Source organism: Echinops telfairi, unplaced genomic scaffold, assembly GCF_000313985.2.
Source record: "Echinops telfairi isolate 266 unplaced genomic scaffold, ASM31398v2 ScPeMD7_3533;HRSCAF=4204_0, whole genome shotgun sequence".
Classification (NCBI taxonomy): domain Eukaryota; kingdom Metazoa; phylum Chordata; class Mammalia; order Afrosoricida; family Tenrecidae; genus Echinops; species Echinops telfairi.
Window position 1 is genome coordinate 17,068,539 of NW_022107431.1, and position 22,997 is coordinate 17,091,535.

General features: G+C 50.6%; 1 protein-coding gene across 1 annotated transcript in view; it reads left to right on the top strand.

The window, feature by feature from the left end:
- Positions 1 to 20,441, top strand: part of RMND1 (required for meiotic nuclear division 1 homolog) — a 34,206-nt gene extending 13,765 nt beyond the window's left edge. Inside the window, exons 5-12 of the mRNA XM_004702113.2 lie at positions 2,770 to 2,809; positions 4,739 to 4,839; positions 5,566 to 5,672; positions 6,798 to 6,862; positions 7,601 to 7,677; positions 11,071 to 11,191; positions 19,811 to 19,927; positions 20,235 to 20,441. Coding sequence (XP_004702170.1) covers positions 2,770 to 2,809; positions 4,739 to 4,839; positions 5,566 to 5,672; positions 6,798 to 6,862; positions 7,601 to 7,677; positions 11,071 to 11,191; positions 19,811 to 19,927; positions 20,235 to 20,276 — 670 coding nt within the window. The 3' untranslated portion in view covers positions 20,277 to 20,441. The remainder of the gene's footprint in view (positions 1 to 2,769; positions 2,810 to 4,738; positions 4,840 to 5,565; positions 5,673 to 6,797; positions 6,863 to 7,600; positions 7,678 to 11,070; positions 11,192 to 19,810; positions 19,928 to 20,234) is intronic.
- Positions 20,442 to 22,997: the final 2,556 nt, after the last annotated feature.

The following is a 22,997-nucleotide window of genomic DNA, read 5'->3' on the forward strand; positions in this document are numbered from 1 at the left end:
CCCCTCCCCGCCCTTCTCTCCCCTCCTCCTGTAACCCTGACCCCACATCCCATCCCACTTTCCCTCCCCAGAGACTTCAGATTCGCACCCTGTCTGGTGCGCCCTTTATTTAAAGGGTTTGATGCCCAGTTCCAGAGTAGTCAGCTGGGAATGACACTGATGATAGGAGCCACTGAACGCAATCCGCTCTTCTGCCGGCCCTGGATGGAGGGCTTTTGTTCAGTGCTGCCACCGAGGGCACTGAGGGCCATCGGATGAGTGCAGTCCCTGCAGTCAAGTGGCCGACTGAGATGTGGCAGGTCAGAGACACGTGGGGTGTCCGCCAGGCTCCAAACACTTGGGATGTTTTCGTGGTCTTGGTCCTTAGAGTGATGAAAACAGAAAGCTCAGCCTCTGTCAGTTGTTTAAGCACTGAGCTGCTCAACACATGGTCAGCAGTTTGAACCCACCAGCTGGTCTGAGGGAGAAGATGAGGCTGCCTGCTTTGAGAGGACTGCAGCCTTGGAGATCCTGTGATCTCTACACCCTGGGAGTGCGGTGGTTACATGCTGGGTTGCTGACCGCAGTCATCAGTGTGAAGCTACCAGCTGCTCCAAGGGAGACGTAAAGAGTTCCTGTCTCCGGAACCCACGAGGGCAGGTCTACCTGTCTTGTGGGGTCACTATGAGTCAGCATCGACTCAAAGGCAGTGAGTGTGGTTTTGGAGACCCCAAGGAGCGGTTCTACGTTGGTCAGAATCGACTCTGACAGTGGGATGGGGTTGTTGACTTACATGAGGCTTCTGTGGGCCTCATGTCAGCACTGTTCAATAGGAACAGAGTGCAAGCTTCTGTAAGCGGATGTTTTCCATTAGAAAAAAAAGTAAATCAGTTTTGAATACAGAGGCTGCCTGAAATTAACTTCAGTACATATCTGAACTATCATTTGAACACTATAAAAATAATTGGTGAAGTATTTTTCAGTCATGACCAAAGATGCTCTTCCCCTCCACTCAGACACCAACACCCCCACCCCACCCCCGCCCGCGCCACAGAGGATGAGAAAGACGGGGGTGATTTTTAAATTGTGCTCTGCACTTTGGCAATCTGGGTGAGACACATTTCAAGTGCTCAGCAGTCACGTGGGATTTCTAGGTCCCCCTGCTTTTGACCCGGATGGGGCCAGCCATCTGGACTGGCTTCTGACTGGAAGAGACTGAGCTCATGCTCCAGCTTGACCTTGCTCACTCAGGGCCATCGAGTCAATCCCAGCTCACAGTCACCCTCTCGGAGAGAGCAGGGTTGCTCCTGTGGGTGTCCGACCTTGTAAATCTTTTCGGGCACAGGTAGAAAGCCTCGTGTTTCTCTGGAGGCTTGAACTGCTGACCTTGCGGTTAGCAACCCAATGCTTAACCATTAAGCCATCAGGGCTCCACTCCTCCTATTTGGCCCTCAGCCACCCTAGTCTCTTGCCCCAGATTTCCTACCTGCACTCCCTGCCTTGCCCCGCCCCCCTTGTTCATTGTAGGCAGTTTTGTTACTAGGTAGTTCTGAAAACTACTCTTTCCTGTTTAAAAGCCCGTGGATTTTTGGCCAGACCCCTTGTCAGAAGCTCCCTCAAAGTTTGGCTCCTGCCCACCCCTCTAGCTTGTTGCCCCATAGTCTTCCAAGTCCAGAGCCATGGGAACTGCTAGCCATTCTGTGAATGCTCTCTGGTCCCTGGCACCCCTCTCTCCCCACCTTGGAGCCCCTACAATTCTGCACAGCACTGAGCTGCCTCCTCTTGACTCGTCGACTCCCTCTGCTGGGCATCCCGTAGTATGCGCTGCATAACCACACTAGCCCCTCTCACATGGCTTTGAAATGGGTGGGTCTCTTAAGGGTCAGTCTTGTGTGGACCAGGAGTTCCCTGAGGATAGGGACTAGACTGCCTGCCCTGGACCTTGTTTTGCAAATGCTACGTGCAGACACCCACATGCACGAAGCTGGGAGCTCAGCAGATGTTTGAAGAATGATGCGAGGCCCCATCTTTCCAGCCGGCTACCTTGCCCAACTTCCCTCTCCCGTGCTCTGGATCCCCTAAACCAGGGTGGTCAAATAAAATGAAAATAGAAAAAATTGTTAGGAAGAAAATAGCGCTTAGGGGAGATCGAGGCAACACTGTGCATACAATTCCCTTGTTATATTTTATTCCAGAGCATCGTGGGCCACAAAAAATTACCTCGGGGGCCGCAAGCAGCCTACGGGGTGCCAGTTTGACACCCCTGCCCTAAGCCGCTCAGCTTGCCCTTTGAAGAAGCCAGAGCGTAGTTTCCAGGTCCTAAGTTCTATCAAAGTCAGAATCGCCGGTGGCTTCTTGGTGCTTCCACAGGAAGCACTGTGAGGCTGGGACTCCCTCTGCTCTTCACTTGACAGCGATTAAAGCCTGTTCTGTCCATGTATTATCCCATAGCTAAGACAAGGGGCTCACAAAATATCCTTGCTCCGCTTTCTGTACATCAGAGGTGAGCAGGTGTGAAACATTGCGATACGGAGTTGCCTAGTAAAGTTGCAGTGATAGTTTTTATGCTACAAACCACGTGAGAAATCACGTCTCTGAGAGGTCAGCATTCATCAATATTCGACAAAGTGACTCTTTTTAGCACCCTCCATCCAGGGACTACGATGTCACATCAGATCCACCAGGCCATTCTACTTTGAATGCCCCAAGCACAGCGGCCTCCCATGTGACCCCACCCACACGTGTGACTCTGCCTTTGAGTTCACTGATTCTTTTCTCCTCTTAACTCAGGGAAGGAGCGGCTGTGTTCTGGAATGTGAAAGACAAAACTGTAAGTATAAATCACATGAAGACAGACGACGTGTAAACTTTTGTTTGCCGCCAAGAAATTGTGCAAAGCATAATGGTTAGTGCAGAGGAAGGGAGCTCTTAGAAGAGGAATTGACAGTCCACCACTGATGATTCACTCAGCACTGCCGATTTATTCTGACAGTGTCGTTTTCCAAAATAATCCTGTCTTTGGGCTTGTTTCTAGCCGCCCACATGTTCCATTCTCTGGGCGCACGCTGCCTTGTGGCATCAAAGTGGCTCAGAACCGTGCCAGCCACTGTGAAAACAGAAGTAAGTAAATTTGCATTCAATAATTCACAAAAAGGATAAAGTGCGTGTCGTTCCTTTAGAACTTGGCAACTGTAGGAAATCACTTCCTCACCATCCCAGTCGGGATGTTTGCTGCCACCTTTTGAGAAGTAACCAAATGCATCAACGTTTGTGTACATCAAAACGGCTCATAGTTAACCCAATAATTTTACTCCCAGAGCGTCACCCGTGGGAGAGACTGCCAGTTACCCAGGGTAAACCATGGTAGAAAGCCGCCATCCAAACACTAATGCTAGCACAGCCAGAATATGCAAGAATAGTTCGTTAAATTTATCCAAGCGCAAGGCTGCGTGATGCAGTTACGTTACAAGGTCAGATGACAACATCAGACCACTCTAAGACCAGGGCTGGTTTGAAGATAGACTTCCTATAATCTCAGTTTTACTGAAAGGTACACAGATGTGCTGGGGACCTCTTGGGGAAGAGGAAGTTTAAATGACCATAACAAAGCTTTCTTCAAATTCAGTAATAAATAACAAAAACAAAACTCCACAAATCCTGACTTTTTTCAAGACTGCTTTCATAAATGAAGTTTGGATTCTAAAAGCAGAGAACAGTTTAGCAGCATTTATCAAATTCCTAAGTGCGCGTCTTTTAATCTGACAATCCCTAAAAGCAGCCTTCACAAGTTCGCGCACGGGAGGGTGGCTTGATGTGGCTTCAGTCCGGTGAAGAGCAGACATAGCCGCCTGCTGACGGCTTGGAAGGTGGTGAACAAGCCACGGCGCCTTCACTACAGAGACCAGCGCTGAGGAATGAACGCTCCTGGGCATAGCGGGAGCCCATGTGATGTAAAAGACAAATACGCCTGCAGGAAGCCACGCAGAAGAGTATGCACCCCAATTCTTGGTGGTTGCTTGGGGGGGCGGGGAGCAGGGCTTCAGGAGGGCAGAGAGAAACCTTCATCCCCCGGGTTGTCTAACAGGAGGGGGCACCGTGGTTAGGCACCGGCTGCTAACGGAAACATCTGTGGTTCAAGTCCCCGAGCTGCTCCCCGGCAAGAGGAAGTTTGCTCCCATAAGGATGTAACCTCGGAACCCTACTTAGGGTCTCTCTAGTTGGGATGGACTCAGTGGCAGTGTGTGGGTGTTGTTTAAAAGGAGCCTTGGGGGGGGGGGCACAGTGATTGACCCTAAAGAGGGCTTCTCACTGAAAGGTCAGTGGTTCTGACCCACCAGCCACTCTGCATGAGAGACGTGAGGCCTTTGGCTCTCCTACCGATGGACAGCCTCAGAAATACAGGGAGAAGTTCTCCTCAGTCCCATAGAGAAGCTGTGAGTTGGAATCAACTCTTAATATTATTTTAGAAAAGGAAAAACAATTGGATCAAAATCTGTAATTGGTGGTTTTCTTCGAGTGGTGAGATGCATCAATCGGTGTATTGCGAGCCTCTGCATTTCCACCTGGAAGGCAAATGGATGTGTCACCGGGTCCCTCTGACGCTTAACTTACTTTTTGGTTTTGTCTTCCTTAAAAAAACAAGCACAGAAGAGATGTCATTTATTCGGTGGAATGACAAATGGTAATGGCCAGGAGTGTGCCTGCAGGCTTGAATGTGGGAGTCCCTTATAACCTGAGAGACACGTTCCTCTCCTTCCAGATGAAGCATGTGATGCAAGTCCTGGAGAGACACGAGATTCAGCCCTACGAGGTTGCCCTGGTGCACTGGGAGAACGAAGAGCTGAGCTACAGCAAAGCAGAGTAAGCAGAGGAAGGCGCGCATGGGGAAGCGGGAGAGAAGACATTGTTCATGGACTTGGAGCCTGGCTTTAAGGACAGCTTTTAGTACAAAAATACAGTCTAAGTACCATCATAATGACTCCTAGATCAGTCTAACTTCACAAACCACCCACAACTTAAAACAAGTAGCTGGACTAGCCCCAAATAGCTAAGCAGCCTGACCCAGTAACAGCCTGCCTGCGTCCGATGGACCCCACACGGGCATTCCACGCTTTCCCGTATCATGGGGATTGTGAAAAGGAAGGGTAGCCAGGGGGAGCTAAGAGAGTCGCTGTCACAACAGAGGAGCCTGCAGGACTTCGGAGCTAGTAACTCACGTAGCCCTTTCCTGGGAGCACTTTCCCTGTCTGGAGAACCTGCTGAGGCTCCTGTCTACCCCGGCTTCCCCCCACCCCCGCCCCCGGCATCCCAGTCTGTTACCTTTCACCTACTTACTGAACCAGTTTTTCCTGTGTTCACTACTATGTGAACATAGGACGTGTGCACGCACACGCAGCACGGCGCGTGGCACCTTTGGTTGTTTCTGGGGGATTCGTTGGTAGAAATGGGATAACTTGCGCCGAGCACTCTGAGAACCTCTGTACGCTTCATGATGGAAATTGTCAGAATGATCCCAAGAGTGGTGAGAAGGTGACCTTGCGGGGAAGCTGCACGGCACGGAGAAGATGCTCTGTTTTCCCTCCACAGGGGGCAGTCCCGACTCCACAGGGGGGAGATCCGGTTGAATTCTGAGCTGGACGTCGATGACACCACTCTGGAGAAATTTGCCTTCTCAAACGCACTCTGCCTTTCAGGTAAGAGACACCGTGTTCAGTCCACCTGGAGCAGCTTAAGTACTTCATGAGGCTTTGAACATGTTTCATAGGCGGCTTTATAAAAACATTCATCTTTTTCTCCAAGAGAACCAAAAATAATGCGGTTACTTGTATAAAACGTGTTTGAAGTGGCGCAGGCCTCGTTGCGGGGGGTAGTAGCAGGGCCTTCGCCCCTCTCCTCTCTGCGTGGCTCTTGGCCTCGCATCTCCTGCAGCTCCACAGACAGCCGCCGTCAAGCTGTCACTCTCTGGGTGTCAGAGTAGCACTGGGCTCCCCCGGGTTTCCGGTGGCTGGTTTTCACAGAAGGAATTCACCAGGCCTTTCTTCCAACGGGCCTTTGGGTGGCCTTAAACCTCCAGCCTTTCTGCGTGCAAGCCCTGTCTAATGGGGCCCCGGCCTTGGGGTGGAGAAATCGAGAGCCTCGTGTCTTGGGGTTTTGTGCAGGAAAGGGACAGAGTCACCGTTGCTCTGAGTTGTTTCTGAAAGAACTGTGCATGGGGCAGGGCTGTGGCCTGGCTGCTCCTCAGGCTGTTGCAGGCTTCAGTGTACCAACTTCACCCACAGCCCCGGCGGTCGGATGGGGAGCCCGCCTGGAAGCCCTCTTGCCGCCTGCAGAGCTGCCTGGGGTTTTCCGAGCTAAGTGATTAGAAAACCAGGACTGGAACCAAGCATCGTTTGGGTCCCCAGCACGGCTGGGGAAGCTGTTCCCAGTCCTCCTTTCCTGCCACTTTCACCGTGTTCTTCCGGATAGTAAGGAGCTATTCTTACATTTCTCTTTAAATTTGTAGTACATTTGCCCTTTAAACTACTGATGACGGGGCAGTAGAGGTGCTGTGCAAGTGCACATTTTTGTGTAAGTGAGAACATGACAAAAGGGAGGAGCCCTGGTGGCTTAGTGGCTACGCACTGGGCTGCGATCCCCATGGTGAGCAGTTCGAAACCACCAGCAGCTCCTCAGGAGAAAGACTGGACTTGCTACTCCTGTGAACAGTCCGTCTCAGAAACCCACAGGGGGTCCTGTGAGTCAGCACTGGGGATGGCAGTGAGTCTGGAGTTGGGGATGATAAAAATGCCGTTATCTGTTATTTATTTATTTTCCCTCAGTGAAACTGGCTATTTGGGAAGCGTCACTGGATAAATTTATTGAATCTATTCAGTCAATTCCAGAGGTAATTATGTACATTTTATGCTGTTTTCAGAGACTGATTTATGTTTGGGGAAAAGAAACAAATTTCTCGATTCCTGAAGGAAGACAGTTAAGAGAACTGTCCAGTGAGGGTGAGCATTAGAAAAGCAACACTGAGTGTAAGGCCAGCGGACGGCCCCCACACCAGCCCCTACTGCACATACAATATTCCACTTCAGAAAACGGGGGAAAGAAGAGTGAGACAACATACTGATCTTAAAAAAACAACTGAAATTCAAATAGCTACCTTTCTCTGATAGTGTAAGTTTGAGTGTCACTAATTAAAGGACAAGAAGAACGCTTCCTCTCTGAGATTGTAGCTGTGTTTCTTGATTCTTTCGGAAGTGTCTTTGCTGAAATGCAAGGAGAATGGCATGAAGGGTGCATCTGAAGCTACATTAAGAGTGCAGCCTGCACTAAAATCTCTAACTTGGTGTTCACCGTGAACACAGTCTAACTGTCTAACTGAGAAATGACACCCTGCCTTTCCGAGATTAGATAGAGAGATGCATCCTGGGAGATGCTGGTGCAGAGGGCACTGGAAACAGGACTGCAGAATGAATTCCTAGTCAGCGGAGACCTGCAGCGGAGAGGCAGTCATCCGAAGGAGACCAGCACCATGGGATTAACATGATGCCATTATGGAATTTAATCGATGGGCCCAGGACCTAGTGGATATATTTTCTTTAAAAACCTTTTTTTTTTTTTTTTTGTCAAATAGGCTTTAAAAGCTGGGAAGAAAGTGAAACTCTCTCATGAAGAGGTCATGCGGAAAATGGGTGAACTCTTTGCCCTGAGGTAAAGATCTCTCTGTAAATGAAACAATTCATAAACAAACATCCGCACCGGATGAAAACGAGCTGTGTGGTAAAGAGCCAACATGAGCAGCCCTGGGGGACTGGCAGCCTTTTCTCCTCTGCACCGACTCCGGCCTGTGTGAGGAGCTCTGGGGCTAAGCCTCATCCTCCTGGAAGAAATCCTGCATGACCCAAGAGGTCACTCTCGCTGCCGACCAGTCTGTTCCGCCTCAGAGCAGCCCTGTGGAACCTGAGTAGCACCACCCCGGTGGGTTTCCGAGCCTGGAAACCTTTATGGGAGCAGAAAGCCTCATCTTTCTCCCATGGAGCAGCTGGTGGTTTTGAACGGCTGACCTTGCAGTTAGCAGCCCAGTGGGTCACCAGGGCTCCCAAGAGAGGCCATTGGTCTAGGGTAAACCCACACCAGGCAGGATCATAGCTGTTCTTGAGGTTAGAAAGACAGGTGCCTTCTGGTTGTTGGGCCCTGGGAAGTTTCAGTAGAAGTTTATCTCAGCACCCTGATGCCAACTAGACTTCAGTGACTTTGGGAGGTTCTCGGCCAATGTCAGAGAACTCCACAGCGAGATTCCCCACACCGTTCACGGAGCCCACTGGTCGGAACGGTGTTTCGTGGACTCTGAAAACCCAGGAAGATGCTCCAAGCAAGGAAAACTGCCAGGTCAGCTGCGCCCCACGTCCAGGCTCTTGCTCCCCCAGGTTGCCATTCACAGTTCTGGAAATCACTCTTCTCATCTTATTTCAGTGTCAGCTCTCTCCCACTCTCTATTGTGCATGCACACTACACAAAGCATACAAGAAAATCATTGTCAAGGTCTCAGCAATGCCGTCTTTTCTGCTGGCTGTGGCATAATGGTTACACATTGGGCTGCGACCCACAAGGTCCCTAGTTCAAAACCAGCTCAGTAGAAAGACGGGGCTTTCTGGGGGCGGTTCTGCCCTGCCCTGTAGGGTGGCGGTGAGTCAGAATGGACTTGATTGCAGTGAGTTCAGTTCGGCTGTAACAGTGGCACAGGCGGGAGCCCTAAGAGCAGGCTGCTTTCCCTCAGCTCTGGAGGCTAGACATTGGGCTGGGCACCATTGCGCCAGGGGCACCTGGTCTTGGTCTCCCAGTTTCTGGGGCCCCTGGCACTGCGTGGCACTCAGGCCTTGTAGCTGGGTCCACAGAAGCTGTCCTTGTCTGTGCTTTCGTGAGCCACTCAGTGGGGACCAGATGAGGCCCCTCCATCCTGGGCTGTGATGACCCCAGACAGGGCCACAGTCACAGGGACTGGGACCAGTATTAGAGCGTAAAGTCGGAGCACTCGGTTTGCAGAAGCCTCGGATGACAGTGAAAGCCCAAATCTATTTGCAGAGACCCTGTGTGGATTAGCAGAGCCCTGGGGGTATAGTGGCTATGCATGTGCTGCTAACCACAAGGTCAGCAGTTCAGAACCACCCGCTGCTCCGAGGGTCAAAGAGGAAGCTTCCTGTTCTCCTAAAGCGTTAGGCTCAGAAAACCCCCACGGGCGGGCAGTTTTACGCTGTCCTGTAGAGTCATCGTTGAGTGGGAACTGACTCCATGGCAGTGAGATTGGTGTGCACCATATGGTTAGGTGCCGTCAAGTTGGCAGAACCAAACACTGCCCTGTCCTGTACCACCCACAATCGTTCATCTGCTTAAGCCCATTGCAGCCCCGGGGTCCATTCACCTCTTTGAGGACCCACCTCGTTTCTGCTGCCTCTGGAACAAACCTGATGTCCTTTTCCAGGAAGGGGATTCTTGTCATTGGGTGCCATCGAGTCAGCTGGGACCCACAGCGACCCTGTGAACCACAGAACAAACACTGCCCGTCCTCACAACGTCCCTACGCCTGAGCCCATTGGTGCAGCCTCTGCGTCATCCATCTTGTTGAAAGCCTTCCTCTCTTACACCGCCCCTCCCCTTACCAAGCACTGATGTCCTCCTCCAGGGCCTGGACTCTCCGGACAACATGTCCAAAGTAGTAAGACAAAGTCTTGCCATCCTCGCCCCTAAGGAGCACTCTGCCTTACTTCTTCCAGACAGATCCGTCTGTCCTTTTAGCAGTCCACGGTGCTTTCAGTACTCCTCCCGCCTCACAGTTCAAATGCACGGACTGGATTGAGACTCCATTAGGTTCCGTCTGACCTTGGCCCGGGATGAGAACAGTCTTACTCTCAGGCAGAGTGAGTAGGAAAGGATTACCTCCCCCCAGAACCTGCCAGGCCAGGGAGGGGCAGTCTCCAGAGGGCCTTGCTTGGGTATGTCCTGTAGCATAGTTCTGTTAAAGTCCTGTCCCAAACATGTTCCTGTTCCCCACTTATGTAGTCATACCTGTAACAATGATGCACTGATCTCGCAAATCAGACTTTCGGGACTTGCTTTTTTGACAGTTGCCTTTAGTCTGCAAGGTTGGCAGTTCGAAATCACCAGCCCTTCAGAGGGAGAAAAACAAGCTTTCAACTCCGGTAAACAATTAGAGTCTCAGAAACTCAAATGGACAGGTCTGCCCTGTCCTATAGGTTCGCTGTGAGTTGGCATCAACTCAGTGGCCGTAAGTTGGATCCTCTTTACAGCGCTCGCTCTCTCAGCAAGCCCTTGCACGCCATTATGAGTTCGTGGGAATGGGCCCCCTTATCTGGATGATGTGTCTGTATCCTGTCTAAGGCTTCAGAAATGTTCTTTTATGAGATTTGGAGTCTCTTCTGAACCTAAAACAGGATTAGGACATCACATAGCTTTTTGGAGGACACTGTTCAACCCAGACCTGCTTAGACCCCAACTGCCACTCCTAGGACGCTCTCAGCACTCAGCTGCCTTCCATCCTTTTAACAAGCTGGTTATTGTTAGATTGGCATTCCCTGGACCGTGTGTGCGCGCGCATACTTGCTCACGCTTGCTTATCCAGTGTTAGCATAAAGAAAGACGTGAAGGACAGAGAAGACACTAACAACAGAAGCTTAAGGGAGTGAGAAAAGGAACGGTGAGATTGGAATCGAAGACTGGTCCATTTTTACCTTCTTTGTACCTTGTTGTAAAGCCATGTCATTCTATTAGCTATCCCCTCAAAACCTGTGCTGGGGGATGGGTATTGTCAAAGGAGTTAATGAAAAAAGAAGTGTAGAAATTGAAAACACATGGGTTTCTTTTTTTCCACCCACCTTGTAGATAAATACAGAGTGAATTAACCAATGGTAATATTGGTATTGTAGAAAGGACTTTCAGATTCTTTTGTATATTTTCTTCTCTATGTTATAGAGAAGCATTAAAAATGTTTTTAGTAAAGCATCACATAAATCAGGGCGTGATACACAATTGAAACAATGTTTTTTTTAATGCAAGTTAAAAATAAAAGTGTCTTTGTTCTCTTTCAAGACACCGCATAAACTTGAGCTCAGACTTCTTGATCACCCCTGATTTCTACTGGGACAGGGAAAACCTGGAGGAGCTGTATGATAAGACCTGCCAGTTCCTTAGCATCGCCCGCAGAGTGAAGGTATGTACTCGGCATTTTGAGAGAGGCACCTGTTACCTGTAGCGTGTACTAACTGTGAAGATAAATATTCTAAATTTGAGTAAATGTGTCTAGCTACTCTGGGAGAAAGACCTTGTTTGACATCAAGTCTCACAGATCTCTTCACATGAACCTTTTTCCTTATTCTGCAAGCACGTCAAAACTCCTTCTGATTTTCGCTCTATAGACCAGATCGTTTGAATCAGGGCTTTGAGCCAGGTCAGCCTGGTTCAGTCATAGCTGACAAAGGGAGGGACCCAGATCTTTTTTTAATGTGAGTGAGCCGGAGCACTAACTGAAATGGAAAAAGTCACCGGGTGAAGCCCTGCTGGCAATGTGCTCATCTTAGAAAAGAAGGGCAGCCATCCGCGTTGCATAGCAACCAGATCTCTTGATCACTTGAGTTGAAAATAATAGTGCCCGGCTCAAAGATGGCGGCTGACCTCTTTGCTTTGAATGTGTGTTACTCTCCTTAGTCCTGGCAATAAGCTACTCTGTCATTTGCAGCAAGCTCCTGAAAGGGCTCAGGACTCAGTCGTCTTGGGTTTAGCAGTCTATGACTTCTACCCGTGGTTTTCCCCATTCCAGTTAGCATTGTGGATCACCTAATTTTTTTTTTTAATGGGGGGGTCTACTCCAGTTTTGCATTGTCAGCCATGACTAAGCAGGTTCAAATCAGTTTGAAACCCTGATTTGGAGACCTAGTGATCCACTGGAAGTTTTAAGCATGACGAGTTCACGGGGGTCCTGAAGTTAAATGGTGAGCCTGAGAATAGAAATGAATCTTAAAGAACCCTTTAAGGTGAATCAGGTGGCTGATGCTTGCCTATAGTGATGGGCAGAAAGGTAGCACTGCTCGGAGAGCCAGAGAGGGTGAGTCGTGAGCTAAATGTAGACGTGCTGAAAAAGGTAGCAGCAAAGCGTCCCAATAGAGTTACCTGGAGGGCACTTACAAGTGGGGAGCAATGCTGAGAAAAGACATCTCTGACAAGCCAATGCTGGAGAGGGCATTGGTGGAAATAGACTACGTGGACAGGTTGGTGCAATCGTGCCACCACAGGGCTGTGTAACCAGACAAGTAGAGAAAACTCTTCTATCCGCTCTCCCTCATGCAATTTGTTGCTACTGGTTTTTAGCTTCCAGAAGGTTATGTGAACACTTTTTGGAATTCTATTTTGGTTTCCATATATTGTCTCTGATGTATCTGTTTGCAGAGCTGTTTGGGTGATTGAGTGATGGTACCTACTGCCTTCCTTCCACCTTTTATCAGATGAAGTGAGTTGTACATCCCCTTACGCTTCCCCCATTTGTAACATACCTTTATAACACACTTGTTTTCAGTATTTCCTCGGCAGACATTGGGAACCACATCAGTGTTCTAATTTTTGCTTCAATCATCAATTTAGAAATTAGTGAAGGGGCGTATATCTCGGGCATATTACCAAGAACCTACCCCTGGAGATGTTTTGTATCTGCCCAAATTTTTATTCTTTCTATCCTTCTTGATATTCTAACATTAAAAAAAATTTTTCCTTTTTCTAGAAATTTTCTTAGCTAAAATGATACCCTAAAAATGGTTGAGAATTTTGTTCTCGTCAAGTAAGAAAATATTTTTCTTGGGAAATTGAGTTGTAGCTTATGCCGTGAGAATGTCACTGTGGACTGAGAGGTCCTTGAACTAAATCTGATTTACCATTCATTCCTCAAATTCATGCTTCCAGTCCACACCTTCAATTTAACTTTAGGATGCCAGCAGACGAGAAAATCCACTTTCATTTTTCTCAAGGAGCTGCATTTGAAGATTCCTTTAAGTTAAATTATCTCGCCAAATGAAACGATTCTTTCACGTCTGGGCCAGGAACTAGGGCAGCACAAGTAAAATAGAAGTAGCAATATGTTAAGGGGCAGAGGGAGTTAGGGGAAACTGAAGCTGCCCTCGTGGGGGTCCACCCCTCCCTCCCTTACAGCACAGTCTGGGAGGAGGAGGAGGAGGAGGAGGTGGAGGTAGAGGTGGAAAACAGCAGAGACTAAGTGGGCTCTGGCTCGGGTCCAGGCCTGGAGGGGCAGGTGTGTGGACAGGTGCCTGGGAGAGATCAGTGCCTGCCACAAGCATGGCAGCCACATGCATGTGCACTACCTTCCCCTCCCTAGAGCAGATTTATAGATCGTTTCTGAAAACTCTGAACCAGTGCCGTCTTCCTGTGTGTCCTCCTAGCATAGACACATGACGACTGATGTACAACAAACAGTCCATCTTCCCAATATAAAATACAGTCACTGTTAAGTTGCTTCTGCTCAGGGCAACACCACATGGGTCCCAAGAGAGCTATGCTCCCGGGGGCTCTCCATCGAATTGTTGAGGAGTACATCCCTGGGGCATACCTCTGAATTCCAGGCTTGGCAAAGAATGTTCCAGGTCCTGTGAACTGCCTGAAGAATGGACAAACCTGTCTAGGAAGACGTGCCAGCAGAGTGCTCTTGAGAATAAGGGCGATGTTGGCAGGAGGAACCTGACCCTGGAGGACAGGCACCTTGCGCGTGGTAAAGGAGAGGGTCAGTATAAGGAGTAAGAGCTCAGCAAGCGGACGGACATGGCGGCTGCCACACTGAGGGTGGTGCAGGACCGGCAGCGCTGCCTTCTGCTGGGCCCAGGGTCCCTGAGTCGCAGTCAACTCATTGGCACCTAACAACCACATGAACGATCAATCACCAGGTTTCCCTCCCAGGGTGCCCCCCAGTTAGCAGCTGAGCACATTCTTGGCACCACACCGGAGCTCCTCAAACTCCGAAGTGCCCGAGCCTCCAGACCACAGTCACAGCGAATTGTCCTTCCTCTGACTGCAGCCTCACACTGAGACATCTCTCTGGTTCCAAAGTCTTCCCCGGGGATATGAGACAGAACTAAAGTCCCCACACGACATTTCCCGAAGTTGTTTCTCAGCGTCCCAAAGACCGTGGAGGCTGCTTTGAGTTTGTGGAGGTGATTTCGGGAATATTCAGGGTTTTAGTCCCAAATAGGACCGGGCTCCACACCGCGCGGAGACTCCGGCTGTCAGCCGGCTCTAGAGTCTGACGAGAAGTCTGACAGACAGACAGAACTGAGAAGGGGCTCTTAGCACTAGAGCAATCTGTTTCTTGTTCGTTTTTCCCTCTAGATCAGCGGTTCTCAACCTGTGGGTTGCGACACCCCCCACAGGGTCGAATGACCCTTTCACAGGAGTCGCCCGATTCATAACAGTAGCAAAATGACAGTTATGAAGTAACAACAAAACGAATGTTATGGTTGGGGGTCATGAGGAAGGCGGAGAACCACTGCTCTAGATGAAGAGTCTTGAGGAATAGAAGTGGTTAGGCATGAGATGTGGTGAAATGCAGGCGGAAAAAAGGTGAGACCATTAGTTTCATTTGATATTTGGGAAAGCTTCGAGGAGCCCTGGTGGGCTGCTGACTGCAAGGTCAGCCGTTCTAAACCACCTGCCGCTCAGTGGAGAAAGACGGGTTTTGCTCCCATAAAGAGTTGCAATCTTGGAAACTCGCAGGGACTGTTAGACCGTCCTACCCAGTTGCTGCGAGTTGGCCTCTACTCGATGACAGTGGGTCTGGTTTTTGTCTGTGAGAAAAGGTCACCGAGAGTTCCAGGCGCATAGTAGGGAGCGAGAGCAATATGCTTGGCTCCCAGCGCCTGCCCTCTAAGCTGCTGTGCTCCAGGCGTCTGGCCCGGCTTCTCTCCTCTCCTCTCCTCACGCCGCCTCCACCACCAACAGCCTGCTGCTTCTCCACGACATCTCCTGTTGCTAATGATTTCCAAACCTACGTCTCTCACCCGTCTCTCTTGCCTCGGCGTGGTAAGGATCAGCATGAATCCAGTCGCCTAAGTACAGAGTGACACCGGTCTTCACGTTCCTTTCTGAGCGGCTGGCCTCCACTGGCCCTTTGGGCTCAGTCACTTGCTGCCTAGGAAAAGGCGTGGGAGTCTCTTGTTCAGAGTGGGGCTTCCTTGTCCCAGGGCACTCACTAGCAGCATTCTTCCCAACCAGGAAGCTCTCCGAGCCTGTGTTCAGGGCCTTTAGCAGCCAGTCTGCTGATGGGCTCAGTCCTGGCTCCTGAGCCAGCCGGCCGATAGCGGCCTCCTAGTGGAGCCTTCTCTGGTCTGGCCATGTGTTTGCAGAGCCCCTCGTTACTGTAAGGCTCCTTTCTCCAGAGCCAAGGGCAAAGTCCACTTCACTTGGACCAAGACTAGCTATTTTGTGCTACAGCCTTTCTTGATGCTCCCAGTTGCTTGCCGCATCCCACAGATCCTACAGAAGTCCTGTCTGCTGCTTGCTTCAGCGACTTTCTTGTGTCGGCCCCATTAGAAGGTAAGCCCTGTGAGGTCAGAAACGGATTTTCTTCCCAGGACCTGGCAACGGCCTCACATATAAGAGGTGTTCAGTGACCACTTGTAGAGTTAACCAGTGATTGAGAATCCAAAGGGAAGCTCCTTCTTTTCTCCCGTGAAGTTGCCTCTGGTCTCATTGGTTCCTGGCACTCACCTAGCCTCCCTACGCAGCCCCACAACCAGCTCCCTCCCTGGCTCTTGAAAAACCATCCTGGTTCCGCTGTCTAGTTCACCCTTCACAGCCAGCCTCTTCTCCTAATCTCATTCATTTGCTGACAGATCCTTATTGAAAGTGTATGTTAGACTCTGGCTGGTGCGACAGGGACAGATCCCACCCTGGCCCCTACCTTTAAGGCCCCCAACTATTAATATCTATCCCCCATGGCCTATTGTCTCGTTACACCTTCTCCACTGTCTCCCAGCTTCCAGGCCGGCCCTTCCCCTGCTGCTCCTGCACCCTTTGGCCAGGGGGTAGAGACCGTCTGTCTGTCCAACACAGGAAATACTATTTGAATTCTGAGGGAAGTGGTCCCTGTTGAGTCGCGTTCTAGCATGGTGTACTTGTTTCCTGTTTCTGTGACAAATTACTATAGGGCAGAGGCCAGAAGTCCAGCATGGGCCTGGCCGGGCTGGGCCTTGAGGTCTTTCCGGAAGGCCATTCCCTTGCCTTTTCCAGCTCCGTCACTGCCCAGGAGCCTGGGTTTATGGCCCCTTCCATCTGCCTGGGGGTGGGGGTGGGGGGTGGATAGGCATCCTCCTCGGCCTGCCCACTCTGCTTCTCTCTGCCAAGATTAGCACCCATCCAGAGAACCTAAGAGTACCTCCCCATTTTAAGGTCAGCTGACTAACAATGTTAATTCCATCAACAGCCTAGTTCCCTCTTGCAATGTCACCTAACAGCACTGTCATGGGCTCCACAGGGATGCTTAGGAGGGAATGTCTCGTCAGTCTGTTTTCCACATGGTAAGCAGTACCACTTACAAGCTTACCTCTCCCACCTCACTGCCTCGTTTTCCACCCCGTTGTGCTTGCTGCCAGGCTATTGCCTGGACTCACATTGCTACCCCCTCCTGTTCTTGGCAGCAACCACTGCAACACCAATTCCTGCCTCCCCCAGAAGCCTAGGCCTAGCTCCGTCTCCTCCCCACCTACAGTCATGGCGCAGGGAGCGGGCAAGGCTGAGGGCTGGGTGGTGGAGTCCTGTCAGGCACAGGTCTCGGGCTCCCTTCAGCCTGTCTTCCCCTTTCAGGGTCTCCATGAGGGGGGAAGAACAGGGTGGGAGAGGGGCCTGGCTCTGCTGGTCATGGCAATAAGGGAATTGGCCGGGGTGGTGGGTGCCTTGGTTTGCTGGTGCTTCTATATCAGATAAGCCTCACGTTGTTGTTTCCAACTCGTAGCATAGAATGCAATACTGCCCGCCCACTCGGTGGTGTGAACCCACCGACGCAGCCGCTCTGTCAAATGTATCTTGTCCTGGGCCTTCCACTTTCTCGCTGCCCCTCGCCTCCACCAAGCATGAGGTCCTTTTCCAGAGATGGGGCCTCCTGACACCATGTCCAAGCTATGGGGCCTCGGCTTAGCGGAGTGACTGCTCTTCCTCCCAGCTCTGTTGGCGCCACATCCCCGTCGGGCACAACCGTGTGTCAGTGCTCCCTGTGGGCGCACGTGTCTGGGTAACCAAGTGGTTAGACTTGCGGCCTGCCCTATACCAAGGCGGCCCCCCTAACCCAACAAATGGGAACCCCCCCCCTATTCCCAAAGGGGATCCCAGTGACAGAGAGTAGAACTGGGATTTCCACAGTTGGAGAGGACACAAATCAGTCCGTGACCATTGGCTTCACCTCGTCTAGTACTGCCCATGGGCCCCTGGGCTTGTGTGTCTCCATCCTCCCAGGTGGCAGCATTGTGAATAGTAGAAAAACAGCTTCCCCAAAAGAAGGGGCAGAAGGGAAGGTTGCTGAGCAGACGAGGACGACTCAAGGAAGTGCTTTCCTGTGGAGCCGAGCAAAGGGGGCTCAGCACTGGGCAGGTGGCCGCATCACATGGCCTGAGGTGGTTTCCGTTCAGGGGAAGGGAGCAGTACAATCCCAGCTTGAGGGAGGGAGACAGGATCCAGCCTGTTTTTAGAATTAAAAATGTGTCAGTGTTTGAAAAAAGAAAACACTTTGGAAACCTAAACACGCACGCACGCACACACGCACGCACGCACACCCCCACGGTCCCATGCAGGTGATTGAGCGCAGCAGGCGGTCTGTCATCCCAGGCCAGCCGGGAACCTGACTCCACGCAGTAGGGTGGGGCTCGGGATCAACTCCTCCTGCTCTCCTGTGCACGAAGTTGCCCGGAGATACTGGTAGAATTGCCATGGGGGGTGCCTCACAGGCAAGGAGGTTCAGTCTGATTGGTCCTCTGTTTGTGACTTGGAGTGGGACAAGAACCCGGCATTGTGACACTGAAGCTCAGAGACAGGTGATGTCCCCCGTCTTGCTCTCGGAGCTTGTCTCGTACAGCCGGATGTCTGCCCTGCTTCGTGCAGTCTCACATTGTGGTTCTAAACCGCAGTTGGCACCTGGGTGGGCATTTCCTGTGGCTTTCCTCCTGAGAGTGTGGGGAACACCCCCTCCTGTCTCCACCCCCAGCCCTTCTGAGTCTTCGGGTGGCACTGCCCACCCACGATTAAATCCCTTCTTTGGTTTTTGAAGGGTCCCACTTAGTGTCAGTCACACGAGAGCCACCAACACGGTTTCTGTTAGAACATCTTGGCTCGGTTCCCAAAGACAAAAGGAAGCATCCCTGCAGTGGGGAGTGGGGGAGTGCTGCCTGCATCCTATTGCGTGGAGTCGGTTCCCTGCTGGCCTGGGATGACAGCCTGCTGCGCTCAGTCACCTCCTGCATGGGACCCCGGGGGCTTTGGGGAGGCTCAGAGGAGTCTGGGGAGTTGTAAGACATACCACTGATGAAGGGTTAAGGCACACACTGGGGATGAGGAAGGGGGTGAAGAAAGTGTTCTTTTTTACTGTTTTATTAGCACTTTATCCACACATACAACTCAATAATCCATTCATATCAAGAGTTGTACAATTGTCATCACATTTAGAAAGTGTCTGTTCTTTAGTTAAAACCAAACTCACTGCATGTCAATCCTAACGAGCAACCCTATAGGACAGGGTTAGAACTGCCCTGAGTAATTCCTGAGGCCTTAAACATTTATGGGAGTAGAAAGCCATTTGTCCCACAGAGCAGCTGATGGCTTCAAACTGCTGACTTTGAGGTTAACGTTCCAACAAGTAACCAGTGCGCCCCAGGACTCCTATTCTTTAGTTGAGGTTGAAAGTACAAACGTCCGGGTTGGGGGTCAACCTGTAGGAGGAAGCAGCAGCAAGTTTAGAGCAGCCTGTAGGACAGCGAAGGGGCGGGACAGTGTTCTGAGCCCGGTATGGATCAGAATGCCAAGTGTGTGGGGCCGTCAGCGAGGGGGTGCTGCCTGTGCCCCCTCTCGGGTGAAGCAGGGGTCCTGCTGGGCGGTGCCCAACCCCTGCCAGTCGGTGTGGTAGCCACTACCTCTGCTGGTTTGTAATTGCACCCCAGAAGGAATTGGAATCAAACTATTTTTCAAAATTGCTTCCAGGCTCCATTTCTGGAGGCAAAGTGACAAGCAAGGAGCCCACTTCTCAGTCTCAAACCCAAGGTCCTGGGAACCCTCCCGGCAGCATCTTCCGTGTAGGATGGGAAGCGCTGCCATCTGGTGGTGGGCGCGCCACAGCGCCGGCTCGTCGGTGGTGGGGACCTTACTTTGAATCGGTGTTTTAGGAGGTGGCAATTTGTTTTTTTGGTCATCTTCCCAACCACTTGCCATTGAGCCAACTCTTGTAATTATGTTCAAATCGTGTTTCAAGTTTGCCTTTAACGGCTAAAATCCCAAGGCCAGCCACCCACAACTAGCAACTCAAAATCTTACCCAAGGACTGAACCTCCAAATGGCCCTAGGTCTTTCTTCAAAAATCCTGTAAGGCTCTGAATGCCAGGTCTTTCTTGCAGTTGAGCCTGGGCTTTGCACCGTGGACTCTGGGTGGGCCCACCTGCAGCCGGGCCAGCATGGTGGAGGGCTGGCAGCAGGAGCTGCGGGGCACGCGGTGTCCCCGGGGGAAAGCCTTCCTTCGGCCTCTGAAGACGACCGGCCGGCCGTGTGCGTGCACCCCCGCAGGAACTCTCTCCTAACTCAGGTCATGAACGAGAAGCTGCAGCACTGCATGGAGCTCACGGACCTCATGCGCAACCACCTGCACGAGAAGCGGGCGCTGCGCCTCGAATGGATGATCGTCATCCTCATCACCATTGAGGTAGGGCAGCCCCGACACGAAAGCAGGAGGGCGCTGAGCAAGCTCACCTGGCTCTTGGGAACCGAGGTCAGGGGTCCAAGATTTATGGCGCACACTCCTAAATGCTTCCAAGTTTCACTTCGAGAGGCTGGTGGTCGAGCACACCTGTGGGCTAGTTTCCAATGTCCGACCCACCTGCGCCTCAGACCCGCGCGTCCTGCGCCTACCTCAGACCATTTCTGCAGTTACTATCTTGGGCAAGTCATCATTCGTACTGGTAATTGTTTTACCATGAAATTAATCCTCCTCCCTCTTTATTGCCTTAAAGGTCATGTTTGAGCTGGGACGAGTGTTTTTCCTCATCAAGTAACCCGGAAGGAGAAATGGCATAGCAAGCCGGCTGTGGTTGCACGTTCTCCAGTCAAAAACAATGTCCCCGTCAGGGTGATCCTCAAAGTATGTAACTCTAAAAGATCAACTGTCATAAAACTATCCAAAGATGACAGTACTGCCTGAATAAAAACGCTATGCCTGACCGTTGTTCCAAAGGAAACTTTTGTTTCCAGCTCAAAGACTGGAGTAACGGAAGTGTCTGGGGAATCGGACTTCTTGAAACTGAAAGGATTAGGTGTTTGGGTCCCATTCCTCAGCCTCATCCCAGGCACAGCTCTGGCTGTGTCCCCCACACACCAGCCAGGTTGAGGGCCCAGCTGGCTTGTCTGTGCCCTTGTTAGGAGTGATTGGAGGGCAGCTGGCTCACTGTCCACTTCACCTCCCATTGTTTTCTCACCTTTTCCCCAGTTTTAAATATTTTGGAGATTGAAAGCCAATTGGACACTTTTATACGTATCTTGAATTGACAAGACACACAAAGCCTGTGTATTTTCACCTCCCTCCCATGCACACAGAACTGGCCCTGCCCAGCCCAGGCCCGTTGGGATGAACCTAGGGGTTCCATTTTCTTCTTTCACACACTCGTACTTGTACCCACGAGCACACCTCCTCATTCTGAAACACCAATGGTCGTTTTGCACCTTTGCTTACTGCTGGATGGTACACTCCAGGAGAATATTCTAAGGCAGCAGTTCTCAACCTGGGGGTCAAACAACCCTTTCTCGGGGGTCACTCAATCCATAACAATAGCAAAATTAGTTATGAAGTAGCAATGAAAATAATTTTGTGGTTGGGGAGTCACCACCACATGAGGAACTGTATAAAAGGGTCACTGCTTTAGGAAGGTTGAGAACCACTGTTCTAGGGGCACTTAGGTATGCTTGCTACACGAACATGAAATGAACAGGTCCCTGTCATTTTCAGCATATTGCCATAGCACCTCCATCTCCAGAGGTACCTGGGTGGTTCAAACATGATCAGCACTTCCACAAAATGGACATGGGCATGCCTGCAAATGCACCCGTAGCCAGGGTACCAGGCCTGGTCTCCCTCACCTTCAGTGCTCACAACAGGCGTCTCAACCACCTGGAACCTGTTGGATCCATTGCTCAAAGTTTAAAATCTCTTGGAAGCCCAAAACTAGTATCTGAGACGATGATGCCACTGTTAACGAGCCCCACCCCAACCCATTAATAAATGCGTTTCCATGTATGCAATTTAGCTGTTTTGGTTGGTTGGTTGTTTTGAGGGGTGGGGGGTTGCTCAGCTATACACGTCTTAGTTAACCAGTAGCTTAACCAAGAATAACATTTAATGACAACATTTCCATTTCTATACAATATGAAAGACCCACCAGCAAGGCTTTTCCATCTGTTTATTAGGATACAGTTGGGGGGGGCGGGGGGATGACAACATAGTTTACAGGGCAAAGAGGCAATATAAATCCAAACAATTTACTTAGGTTTAAATAGATCATGTTAGACATCAAATCATGGTATCCTAACATTCCACTAAATAGACTGAAAAGTGATACAGTACAGTATTTATGAACCATTGGGAAATTACATCTTTTTCAGTTACTTTGGATAAAAGCTTCAACTGAAATTCTGGAAGTTTTACAAATTAGGGCATTCAGTAGCATCTTGGCCTCCATCCACCAGATGTCAGTAGCACCCTCCCTGTGCTTCCAGACCTCACTGGTAAAACCCCACTGGAGGAGAGCCACTGCTGGGGGTCAGCACCTAGCCATGGACTTGCTAACTCCCTGGGAATAAGGTCAGTCCAGTCTCTTGCTCATCGTACAGTAAGCCTGTTACAAACACTATATCCATTGCCCTGAATTATTTAATCTTCACAGCCAGCTAGGTCAGACTCCGAAGTGGTGCAGCCAGGCCAAGATTCCACTGCAGGTAGGCTGGTAGAGCTGGGCCCCTAAGGGCTGAGAGAGAAGTCTGCTGGAGTGACCCACCCACTCCTCCCATCACTCTTTCAGGCACTAGCATTCATACAGACGGTGCCCAGATTAGTGAGATCCCTTCCTTAAGATGGGTCTTTAAGGAAGTCCAAACAAGTACAAAAGGTGGTTAGTCTTTGGTGCAAAAAAGATGAAGCAAGTGGAGGGGATTGTGAATTTGTGGTGCGTGGTGGCTGTTTCGAGCAAGGGTCAATGTACTTAGCATTCAAGCATCAGCAGGGGCTGTCAGTAAACTGGGAGCCAACAATCTGAGCTTTCCTGGTGGTGTCTTAATTATTGCCACACTACCGCCTATAGGAAAGATGGCACCTAGGAAAGCACTTCGCAATCACACAATGCCAACTTCAAAAGGGTCTCCCTGGAAGTTTGTGGGAGCCAGTTAGGCTGGAGGAGTGGTTCCCTCTGGCTGCTCAGCAGGTGACAGTCAGAGATCCAGGCATACTACCACGCAACAGCTAGCCCCACCCCATCCCTTGCAGTCCAGCATCTTCCTCCACTGTATACATACCATCACCACCACCACCACCCCCAGTGTGCGCAGTTTTAATATACACACTACTTCCCATGTATGTAAATTTCTGCATAAAGCAAAGATGGGCACCCTCATTAAGCAACCCAGGTCATTCTTCGCTGCCCAAACTCAAGAGACCGATGGTTTGGCTAACAGTACCTGCACCGTCCAAACAAGGGCTGAGCTTAGGAACCCAATTAGATTAGTAGGGG